Source organism: Carya illinoinensis, chromosome 4 (genome assembly GCF_018687715.1).
Source record: "Carya illinoinensis cultivar Pawnee chromosome 4, C.illinoinensisPawnee_v1, whole genome shotgun sequence".
NCBI classification, from domain to species: Eukaryota; Viridiplantae; Streptophyta; class Magnoliopsida; order Fagales; family Juglandaceae; genus Carya; species Carya illinoinensis.
The window spans coordinates 6,909,430-6,922,100 of record NC_056755.1 but is presented as its reverse complement, the minus strand read 5'-3'; the positions used below and the strand labels follow the sequence as shown (position 1 = coordinate 6,922,100).

Sequence of the window (12,671 nt, the reverse complement as noted above, 5' to 3'; positions counted from 1 at the left end):
TCATGTTTATAAGCAGTGAGCAACCCTCTCTTATGGAATCGGTTTTATGAGATGAGTTAGGGCTATAAATTTCTTCATAGTATCAGAGCCTACCACAGGATGAATGGGAGCCCACACTACTTACCCCGTGACAAGGACTAGAAAAAACACTGGCCTGCACGTGAGGGGGGATGTTAAGAAATAAATCTCAAATTGCTTGTGGACAAGATCTTGGGCATGATAATAAGCAATAAACAACCCTCTCATTGAACCGGTTTTATAAGATGAGTTAAGCCCACGAATTGCTTCAGAAGTCTATGTTGGTTTTGTTTGGTTGACAATATTTTGGAATTATATTGTTTGGGAACATTTTTTTGTGACAAAGAAATGTTGCAGGCAAAGATTGAATGGATCATTTACGAGGATTATAGTTTGGCGTTTGAGTCTGCAATGTTTTGCAACATCTTAAATTGATTGTACTTAATATATTCTTCTACAGTGGATTTATAGGCGAAAACTGAGCACCCAGATCGAGTTTTATCTCTTGAAGAAATCTTTATAAAATTTTCCTTTCATAACCAAAATCTTTATATTCACTATTTTTACTACTTTCTTTGATTTTGATTTTACATATGTGATTGCTTATACATGTTTTTCTATTAGCTTTTTAAGTTGATAATTATTCCATTGTTTTTTTTTTTTTTTTTTTGCAAGGACTAATTCATTCTCTCTAGATGTATTTGAGATATGCTCCACTGAATTTTCAAATACAAATCTAGAAAATGCAATAGTTGAAATTAAGATGTAAGATTCACATACACATACATATACATACCATTCCTACATGCAGACATGCATATACAATATATACACATAAATAGGGGTGTGTAGTAGGGATTGTTACTTTTCTTGTCGCCCATGTAAAACTACAGTGTCCAAGTCCCCACATAGTATTACTAAACCTAGTTTTGAAGAATAATTTAATCCATACTAATAAATATGTAAAATATGGGCTATAGTTCCTACTTGAAGAAGACTTATAATTATTAAGACAAGCTTTGTGGGACTAGTTGATTTTGGGGACCAAAACAAATTAATCTGGAAATTTAGAGGGTGAGGGATGGGGGGATGCCCTTATGACTCCCTTTCTTTTTCCTCAATGCTGATGTGGCTAGTGCTTCTTTGGGTTGTGATTAATGGTGTCAAATTGCAGCATGATGTAGAACCTAATGAGAATATAAATGACTCAAGAAAGGGTGATTGTAATTCTCCAAATTATGATTAAGGTCCACTTTGGATTGGATGATTACAATACCAAGTTGTAACAGACTATATAAGTGATTCTAGAGATCTTCAACTATAAGCTTGTGTTGTTCTTTTCGAAATATAACATGGATGTGCTAATGCTTTTTCCTAGGTAATGGTAAAGGGGTACGGAAACAATTGACCCAGTTATTGCACAAGACACTAAGATATTATGAGTAATGTTATACACAACACCATCTCATTTTCATCCCACTATGTAAGATGTGGCACATTTATTACTAAGAATCATCCAATAAAAGATCATCCAATGGTGATAAATATGTCACATCTTACATAGTGAGATGGTAGTTTGGTGTCTAGAATTTTCCAAGATATTAAAGCAACATAGTTCGTGCGTAAAGTATTTGAGTGGGGAATATTATATGCCTCAAATTGTTATAACATCCCTCATAGAGTTGAAGGATTGTGATGACTGTACGTGTACTAAGCTTCACGCTAGTTTTTTTCAGGTTAGAATGCTTCAATTGTTACTTTGATCAGTCATTGTGGATTATAGTGAAGATGTGACAAATGCTTTCTACGGTTGCAACAATTTATTGGTATATATCAAAGACAACTTAACAATAGTATGTACAACTAGGATTGAATGCAATGTAGGTCCTGATGAGAAAATCAGAGATTTGGGGGAGACAGCTTTTCCAACTTTGAATCATTTGAGACCCATATTTGGAGGGTGAATTTGCAAAGGCATTGCACAATTTCGTATTGAATATTTAATTAATAGGTGGAATCGAACTTAAAAGTACTTCTAAGAAACTATAATATTCAACTTTCGCTAACTCTTTTAGAATATAGCATATACAGAAGTGGCTAACACAATTGGTTCATCACACAAAGAGATTGAGTTTTCCTATTGTGAGAAAATGGAGCTTTCGGTTTATTAAGGTTTGGGACTGGGGTAGATTTTTATCAATACTCTTCCTTGTCTTTGGTCATAAACTTAGGCTTTCATGCCAAACAATGTAAATCTTACTTTCTTGTGCGATACTTTTGTTTTATCTTCTCTTCCCTACTTGTTTGCAATCCAAATGAATGTATGACAAACAAAGCATACATTAAGTTTCCCTGGACCAAACATGAGCCAAGGGAAAAAACTAGCTGATAATATAGCATTTTCCAATCAATAACTCAGACTAGTTAATCATACATCGCTGATGCCAAAAGATAGTATCTTGTTGGTGAGATCTAAATGATACACTTGACATGTCTCAATTCAAATCTGAAACACCATAGCTGCATGGAGTCATTAACGTGGGAGTGAGGGAGAGAAACAACTAAAGGGGAAAATTAAGTCTTCGAATTCATATGGTAAGTGATAGGTGCATCACACACCCATGAGAAGATGAAGAAAAATAAATGAAATTAAAACTTAACTTGCCTCAAGCCCACTCACAATTATGAAATGTAATAGAAATATGAATGCACCTTGCACTTTTACTTACTGCGTGCCTCCTAACAATAAAAAATATCTTTCTTCTACCTAGTGGGAAAAAAGGATGGATGATCCTGCTAATTAATCTTTTGGTGTAAAAGCTCCTTAAATATGTTGAAAATTAGACATCTCCTAGACAAAGTGGTAGCATTTGATGTCTTTAAGCATAACGGTTGAAATGGGACTTCAGTACTTATACCTAATTAGGTTGCTTTCTTACCAGTCATGAGAACAGAGAAGTTTTATAGAAATCAAATTGAAAGGTATCAACTGAAGGAAGGAATCAAATTGCAAAAGATGATTAAAAAAAATATATGTATGACACAAAATAGGGAATTCTAGGCAGGTAAAACTTAAAAATTATTTTTGAATTATAAAAAAGAGCAAGAAAACCGAAACAAGATGGACTCATGAATGAAGATAGGTGCAACTGTTGTTGAAATCTAGAAACTTAACCGAGCTCTAGAGTTCTGAGAGAGGAAAATTTTGAGCTCAAAATCTCATGACAGCATTAGATTTGGTTTTTTTTTTATTTTATCTCCGTATCCAGAAGAAAATACACATATATGAGACATAAAGTTTAGAATCTATTCTTCTACTACCAAAAGGCAATAAACTATTCAAGTTTATGAATCATTCGACAACACACTTCTGCAATTGTAGAGGAATCCTTTGAAGTATGATTTGAAAAACTGAGTAAAAATTTAGAACAGAAAACCATGGTTGTTTGCAATGCAATGCAGATTTCAAATATGCAACTCATAGATTTCAAATTTAGGTGGATAAAAAATGCATGCCGGTTTACAAAGAATCCAAAATATGTTATATCTTCTTATAAATCCAAATGAAAATGATGGTAAAAACAATAATGTGAGTAGAAAATACAAAACTCAAAATAAGCGCCTCAGGAATATATCTTTCAGATTTTGTTATTGAAGAAGGGATAAAGAATGCACTAGTGATTTAATGACAGACCAAACAATGAATGCAATGGCATCAACAAGATGCAAGGCTCGAAGAAACGATTCAATTCAGGTCAATTCAGCTGAACTGGTCAGAAACCGAAACCATTTTAGTAAATTTTTTTAATCATTCACAGAACTACTAAAATCGAACGACTCAGACTAATTCCAACCAATTCAAAGCTATAGTTTTTTTTTAAATTGTCTAACAACTGGGGTTTTTTTTTTTTTAATTTGTTGTACAAAATAATGATAGAACTAAATATGTATTAACATAAAAATTGAAAGATAAAACATGTATTCTTTATTTTCTTTAGTTGAACAAAAAGATTAGTAGATGAATAGTGTTTTGTATTCAATTTGTGGTTATGCATAAAATACTACATTTGTTATGTGCTTATAAGGTATTGGTCTTTTATCTTTTTTGTATGAGGCAAAATATGTCGACAACTTAAGTTAAATACATAAATTACATGTTCATAGATACCATTTAGATTTATATCATATTTTTATTGAAACTAGTCAATAATTTATATTTTATACTCTTTTATACATAATATTAAATGCTTGAATTGCATTGTACGTGATTTTTAGTTCTTTTTTATCAACATGAAAGTAACTGATTCCAAATTTTCATGAATCACTACCTACCCGATTCCGAGCCTAATTTTGATTTTTCAAGCATTAACAAGAAGTCAAGTGGGGGTGCAATGACCAAGACTTGTGCCTTGAACTTGATGGTGTTGTGCCATGAGGGGTTGATGTGCATTAGATTGGTGTATACTATGTGAAATCACCATATGTCCTAAAAGTTTAAACTAATAGGAAGATGTATATTTTATTATTTATTTTATATCTTAACAGACCCTTGTGTCAAGATCCATATTATAATATTCCAATATCAATTGATCACATTATAATTTGAATCCTGACAAAAAAGTCAAAGATTTGTGTGAGAATGATGTTAATCCCTTGGGTATAACGTAGATATGATTGGCATTTCCTTGAGTTGTGACAAAATGGTGCCAAGGATTGATCTAAGTCTGGAGTTAGATCTAATTACAGGAAAGAGTGTTAGTCATGATGGTGCGGACAGGTGAGGCGAGAGAATTGACAGTGGTATATTTTAGAAGTTGAGAGAAGAGAATGATAGTGGTAGCAATAAGAATTGGAGGAAGAGGTTAAGGGGGATGTTTGGAAAGAATTTACATCTCATCCTATCTCATTTCCTTCCCAAACATCATTCAAACACAAACACTTGCAAACTAATCATTACAACTTTTCCAAACTTTCAAATAAAAAATCAAAAACAATTCAATTTTTTCAAATCTCAAAATAAAAATTATATTAACAAATTATATTTTAAAAATATTTGAACTTTATAATATTTTTTATTTAACTTTTTCTCTCTCATTTTTCAAAACCCAATAAATACTTAATTCAAACAATCTCAATACTATTTACAAATCATCTTACTAGTATTTTCAAAATTCTCATCTCATCTTATTTCCCAAGCATTCCCTAGGAGAGCCATAGACTTGAAACGGATGACCATGGTTTACAATTCAATGACATTTTATGTTTTTTTTTTTTTTTCTGGCTTCATAACATTTTGCTGGTTGGGGTTAGCTTTAGCCCTCACAGTGCTCTTAACATGTAGTGTTGGTCGTGTAGCTGGGTAATTTGTTATTAATGTAACCCCCAACCTTAGAGCATATGTTTAGATATTATTCAATGGATGAAATTTATTAACAAATGATTAACTAGAATGTGATCATTACTTTATACACTCAAGTAAGGTAATTTAACCTAGTTAGTACATTTAGCTAGCTAGGCGATCAAAAATTTAGTTGAGACAATGATCACTAAAATTCCAACAGCTTGTTCCTATATACGGATATATACAAATGCTTTATTAGACTAAAAGAGGGGCATCACCCTTCCGTTTAAAAAAAATATGGAAATGAGCACACTTTATGGAACAAATGGAAGGACGCATGTCCCTTCACAACTGCCTTTACTTAGCAACTTCCTTTGATATACCCGTAAAGATCTCCTCATTGTCCCATGTTAGAGTAAATACTAAAAACTCTAGTATCACTTCAATAAACCTAGAGAGAGGAGTATAGGATTATGTAGGAGGTTCGGGAAAGGAAGTTCTTGGAGCTAGGTGTTCGTAACCAAAGGAGTGGATATAAAGGTGTATAAGTCTCTTAGAGCTTGTTTGGAAATAGATCTCATCCCAAAATTCTCATATCATCTCATCTCATCACATCACATTTCCTTCCCAAACATAATTCAAATATAAAAATTTCAAATTAATCACTACAACTTTCCCAAATTTTCAAACAAAAAATAAAAAACAATTCAACTTTTTCAAATCTCCAAACAAAAATAATATTATAAAACTATATTCTAACAATATTTTAACTTTATAGTATTTTTTATTCAACTTTTTCTCTCTTTTCCTAAAACTCAAAAAATATTCAATTCAAACTATCTCATTACTATTCACAAACTATCTTACTACTACTTACAAAATTCTCATCCCATCTCACTCCTCAAACAAGCCCTAAGGAGTTAAACACTAGGGTTAAACGAGCCCCAAATTAGCATCATTATAATTTCTAAATTCATCAACACTAGGGTTAAACAATGACCCCTAATGTTCAAAATAATTCATTGCTTTTCTAACAAATAGGATGTACAATGGTTCGATCTCTCTCTCTTAACTTTTTCTCTATGTACTATTCTGATGCGTACACTTTTATTTTTGTAAATGATGGTGTTTGTGGGTGTTAGGTTTTGGCTGTTTTGGAAGAAAAATGTCCTCTTCGAAACGTGTGGTAATCGAATCTAAGTAGTATGAGGCTTCAAGGGAGGGACGTTATGTACTTTTGACTGAGAAAGGATGAAAAGGCATCAAGGAGATGAGCTTGGGGATTGCTACAGTTAGATGGCTCTCTAGAGCTTTGGAGTGTGCGCAAAGGTTGGGGGTAAGGAGTTTTGCTCTGCTTTTTGGGAAGGGGTTAGGGGCTTCATTGCCCAGCGTTGTTCTAATCCCCAAGGCGTTTACATGGCTCTAGTGGAGTATGGCGAGGGAGGCCATCGGAATCTCATTTTTATTCCAGGGGATAGGAAAGGCATGGGTTGCAGGAAGCTAGCTGCAGTATTGAAGGAAGTTTGAGGAGAAGGTGGTTCTACCCAGTTGCCACCAACAGCGACAGCTTCTATGGCTTCTCGGTCGTACAAGGAGGCATTGGTGTTGCCTTGAGAACCAGGAGAGGTAGGTCTGCAAAGGTCAGGGAGCATCACTCGTTCGACGGATGCTCAGCAAAGTGAGGAAGGGAGCTGTCGACCTTAATGAGGAAATGGAGTTGGAATTGCTGTATGAGATGAAAAGGCAATTGGATGAATTGACTAATAAAGCCAAATGGCGTATATGTCGTGCTAAGGAGAAAGCGGTGCTAGGCCAAGTTGATAAAGAAGCAAATGCACATTATGGTGGGCCCAAGGTTCAATGCCAGGGCAAGACACAGCTTAATGATAAGTTGTTGGGCCAGGGTCAATCGAGTGGGCCTAAAGGGAAGGAAAAATTGTTGGGCCAAGCTGTTGGATCCAAGCCTAGAGGGAAGCCCGAGCCCTATCAGGAGAGAGGCCCTGCTTGGAGGAGATGTATGTAGGTTGTTGTTGGCCCATCGGCATCTGGGCACGAGCCATCGATGCTAGTGAAGGCTCAGGTGACCTTGCCGATAGTCATAGAGGCCAATGGCTGAGTAGTTGCTAGGGGTAATAGTTCAAGTGCGAGGCAAGGGGAGCCCATGCAAGTTTATCCTCACCCAAACTCCCATGGTCAAATTCAAGCCTTACGAGCACTCTTGTTATGTTTTGAAGCCATGTCGAGACTTAAAGTAAATCTTGGTAAATATGAGATGGTAGCGATGGGTGTGGTGCCTAGAATTAGCACGCTGGTGATTCTCTTGGGATGTAAAGTGCCTTCTCCACCCATGAAATATTTGGGTCTTCCGTTGGGGACAACTTTTAAAGTCAGAGCTATATGGAAAGGGGTTCTTCAGAAAGTAGAGAAAAGGTTGGCGGGCTGGAAACAGATGTATTTGTTGAAAGGGGGTCGCCTTACTCTAATTAAGAGCACTCTTTCTAACCTTCCGACATATTTTTTATCTCTATTTCCATTGCCTGCAGGAGTGGTGAATAGAATTGAGAAGTTATTCCGGACTTTTTTGTGGGGTGGAATGGGGAAGGAAACAAAATTCTATCTTGTCAAAGTGGAATAAAGTTTGCCCCCCAATTTCGGGTGGAGGTTTAGGAGTACGCAATTTGAGGATTTTCAATAAAACTTTACTGAGAAAATGGCTTTGGAGGTACTGTTCGGAGGAAATTTCGCTATGGAAGGAAGTTATTGACTCTCAATACGGAAGTGCTTGGGGAGGGCTGGTTTTCCAACATAGGGAGGGGGTATGGTATAGGCTTGTGGAAATTTATTAGGAGGGGTTGGTCATGTTTTGAAAACCACATCCGCTTTGTAGCCGAAGAGGGCACCAAAATCAGATTTTGGCATGATGTTTGGTGTGGAAAGCATGCTCTTGAAAGAGCTTTCCCAGCCCTCTACAGTATTGTAACCAACAGGAAGTCATCAATGGCGGATCTACTCGCATTTTCTAATGACTCTCACCAATGGAATGTCCTATTTAATAGGGATAATCATGATTGGGAATTGCATACTGTTGCAAAATTTTTTAGAGTGCTCTACTCCACAAGAAGAATAACAGCACAGGGGGATAGGATGCAATGCAGATCCACAGGCAGCAAGAAGTTCACATTTAAGGCATTTTACAAAATGCTCGAGTCACAAGGTATTGTGTCTTTCCCATGGAAAAGTATCTGGAGGTCTCACGTGCCTTCCAAAGTAGTTTTTTTGTATGGACAACTGCTCTTGGGAACATATTAACCACGGACAACTTAAGGAGGAAGTGACTCATTGTGATAGACTGGTTACTTGTGCAAAAAAATGGAGAATCAGTGGATCACTTATTATTACATTGTGAGGTGACAGGAACATTGTGGAATGAGATTTTAAGAAGAGTTGATGTTTCTTGGGCAATGCCATTGAGGGTGGTTGACTTGCTTGTTGGCATGACATTTATGGCTGCCCTCAGGTGGCAGCAATATGGAAGATGATACTGTTGTGCATTATGTACTGTACTTGGTCGGAAAGGAATGCATGATGTTTTGAAGATAGGGAACGCACTATGGTAGAGTTTCAGAATTTCTTGTTACATACGTTATTGCTTTGGTTTTCAGCCATTGTACTTAATGGAACTACTGTCCACAATTTCCTTTCTTTTGTATACTTCCCATGTACTTACACTTTGCCTATTTCATTCTCATTAATATAATTGTTCTTTTACCTATATAAAAAATTTTAAAAACTAAAATTAAAAAAAATAAAAAAATAAAAAAAAAGGATGTTATACATTCAGAGATACAAAATACAATAGAAGAACTAGACCAAACCTTAACACAAAAGTAAAAGTAAAAACTTACCAACTAGTTATAAATTCTTTTGGCATAACATGCTACTGCATACAGTGGATATAAACATCTCTTCTACTCGGCTAAAAGTCCTGTTTTAATAAAGTTCTTGCATAAACATGATTTATGGAAGAAAATCCATGAAATCTGATTGGGAAAAGTATAATGTTAAAACTTGAAACCAACCCAGAAACTAAAGCCTAGTTTGAATAGCGAATTGAAAATAAATGAATTGAGATGATTTGTAAATGATAGTGAAATATTTGAGTTGAGATGAGATGAATTAGAATAATTTGAATTCAAATATTTTATAGAGTTTTGAAAAATGAGAAAAAAAATTTGAATAAAAATATTATAAAATTCAAATATTGTTATAATATAATTTTTTTATATTATTTTTGTTTTAAAATTTCAAAAAAATTGAATTTTTTTTTTATTTGGAAGTTTGAAAATGTTGTAATAATTAGATAGTGATTAGATAAAAAAGTTAAAAATTAAAAATTAAAAAATATTTTGTGTTTGTGGTGTTTGTATATTGAGATGAGATGAGATAAGATGAGATGAAAGCATATCTATTCAAACCAGGCCTAAAACCAACAACTATACGCACAGCAACCCAAACATTAGTAGATCGAGAAGATGATACCACTTAGCAAAAACCCACAAGCTAAGTGGGAGTTACACATTTAGCTCGGAAATCAATTGAAGAGTGATAGATTTGATAAGGCTTGAACTTGTGTTATGTGCCATGTTATATGAGACATAACCCGTATTTGTGTCATGATTATGGAGTTGTGATGTCAAGGCGAACCCCAAATTCTAAGCCAAAGGAAGTTCAACATTTTCCATTATAACCTTTAATTCAATGTTGTGCAGCAACAACTGATCAACATTCGTGATTATAAGGCGAGTTCATTTGGGATGTTATATGTGAAGTGGTGAATATCCGGCTATGTGCTTTTATAAGGGCCTTACTAGCTAGATGTTTTTCATGCAATGGATAGGGGGAGGTAAGAGTGGTGGTCAGGCTGTCACTGGTGTGGAGGACCGGGACAATAGAAAGATTATGGGGCGGCACAAAAAAGTCTAAGATCAAGGAAGGGAAAAGGTGATCATGGTGATAGTACACAGAACTGGAGGGGGAAGGAAGCTGTCACACTCACGAAAACCATGACATAAATCAGAAAATGGTCTACACTCTAGAGTTCATCAAAGTGAAAGAGACGGTGATCGTTACATATGCAGTTCCTAACAGTCGTCTTTATCTAAATTTAGAACATGCAACATAAACAAAATAACTGTTCAGGACAAGTTAGAAGTTACGACAGAATGTAAATATGATAGGTTCTCCTAACTTCTTTTCATGCGAATTGTAATGGCATGGAAAGATGACTTTAATCTCTTGTTGTGTACAAGGAATATCCAGCGCAAGTGATAAAAAACGTAGCTCTTGCAAGATATGATATCTTGGACATAAAAAGTACAATGAACGTCGAACCAAATTCTCAACACAAAGCGAATGCAACAGATTAACCATAGTTTTTCTTCTTTTAATTTTCACACCCCCCTCCCCCATAAAATCACATCACATCTTATCAACCACAAAGTACTACACCTCTAAAAAACATGGTACTGTCAGATGAACCAGCTTTAAAGACTGTAAGTTCTCGAAAGGAACTTAAAATTTATTTAAATGTACGTTTACTTACTGGCCTGCTCACAGGAAATTAATTCATTTTGATTATCATTTTAGTGATGCAAAAGTAATTGTAATGTGAGGCTTTGTTCTATTTGGAGTAGTGGAATACGAACCAATCACAGAATCTCTATTGTGGTAATCGAAGTTATTACAAATGAAATGTTAGGAGAGCGAAATTGCAGTGAACATGCCGAATAGGGAAAGTCCCACTGGTTGAACCAGAATGATCAACGGCAACCTGGCTACCCAGTTCTAGAATCAAAACTGGCTGGCTGTATATATATACATACCCATGCTTCATAAAAAATTTTAAGAAACCCTAATTAATGAGAGTTTCCATAATAAGATGATTAAAGAGAGGCAGTTTAGGAAACTAAGAAAAGATTAAAAGAGGCGGAAAAATCGGAAGAGGGAGAGAAAGAAATCAGACCCTCGGAGAACATATATAGTTCTGAAAACTGCAGGAACTCGAAAATGGATGGGAAGAAAACGGGGAAGCGATCAGAGTAGTGGAAATCACTAGAGAGCTGTTTCTCCTTCTAATCAATCTGTGAATATGGACGGAATTGAAAAGGTATAAGATAATCTATAAAGGCCCTAAGTGAAATCTAATCGATCATTGCGTAGGAAATATGTTAAATATTAAGATATCAGACACGAACACACGAAGAAAGAGATAAAACAAAGAGAACTAAATCGCACACAGATCAAAGGCCAAGTTCCTCGTACACAAGGCATTTACTACAATTTCCCAGACGTTGTTGCTACATCGCAGTCATAAATATTCCAAGAGCGTGAAGATTTTTTTATAACTAGGGAAAATACAAAGAAATGCCCATAAATATTTGACTACACGTATCGAAGCAGCAAAAAAGAATCGAAACGAAAATAAATGGAGGATTGGATGATGAAAGAAACATACTCAGAGCTCGAAAACTCATAGAGCCTGCCTTTTTGGGAAAATACGATCACGGCGACTTCGGCATCGCAAAGAACGGAAAGCTCGAAGGCCTTCTTTAGCAGCCCTTGTCGACGCTTCGAGAAGGTGACTTGCCGACTCGTCGTATTTTCGATTAGCTTCATCTGAATCTTCCCTCTCACCATGTCCTCTATTAATGACCAGAAAAAACTGCTTCATATCAGTATGCCATGACCCTGACCGAGATCGGCGAAAAGGCTTAAAAAGGATCAACATGAAATAATTCCAAATCTCACCAAGCTCTAGTGAAATTTCCAAAACACGCTTATGCTTCTTTGGCTCGAGAAGTAACGACAGGACAACTAGTACAAACCAGAAGGTGAGAGAACCCAGATTAACAAAACAGAAACTATATTAAAAAAAAAAAAACTTATCAGGGTTTTGTTGAAACGAAACACCAGTTCAAACCAGGACAGATTTACAAAACGAACAGACCAAACCAGCGCTACAAAGATGGAAAATTTATAGGAAGGGTCTTAGAGCAGACACAGAGAAGATCTTGGTAGCTGTGTATGTATAGTTCGTCGTCTCTTTAGACTCAGACCACATCCCGTTTCTTTCCTTATTCGTAAATCCTCGTCTTCCTCCTTCAAGTCCTTACCCACAAAAAAAGAAAAGCATAAAAACCGCATGAAAAAAGAAAGAAAGAGAAAAAGAAAATTACCAAAAATGATTCGACATGTCAGGATATGGAAAATACGTATCCCTATCTCTTGCCTTTTTTTGGTAAAAGAAATTAAG

At 35.5% G+C, this 12,671-nt stretch overlaps 1 protein-coding gene across 9 annotated transcripts in view; it reads right to left on the bottom strand.

Moving 5' to 3' along the window:
- Positions 1-12,671, bottom strand: part of LOC122307062 (MADS-box protein AGL42-like) — a 22,524-nt gene extending 9,853 nt beyond the window's left edge. For 4 of the 9 annotated variants that reach the window (XM_043119675.1, XM_043119677.1, XM_043119676.1 and 1 more), the window contains exons 1-3: positions 12,418-12,588; positions 12,167-12,232; positions 11,874-12,060 (exon numbers count right to left, since the gene is read on the bottom strand). In XM_043119675.1, coding sequence (XP_042975609.1) covers positions 11,874-12,060; positions 12,167-12,232; positions 12,418-12,562 — 398 coding nt within the window. In that variant the 5' untranslated portion in view covers positions 12,563-12,588. The other 5 variants (XM_043119682.1, XM_043119683.1, XM_043119680.1 and 2 more) reach the window with 5 other exon arrangements.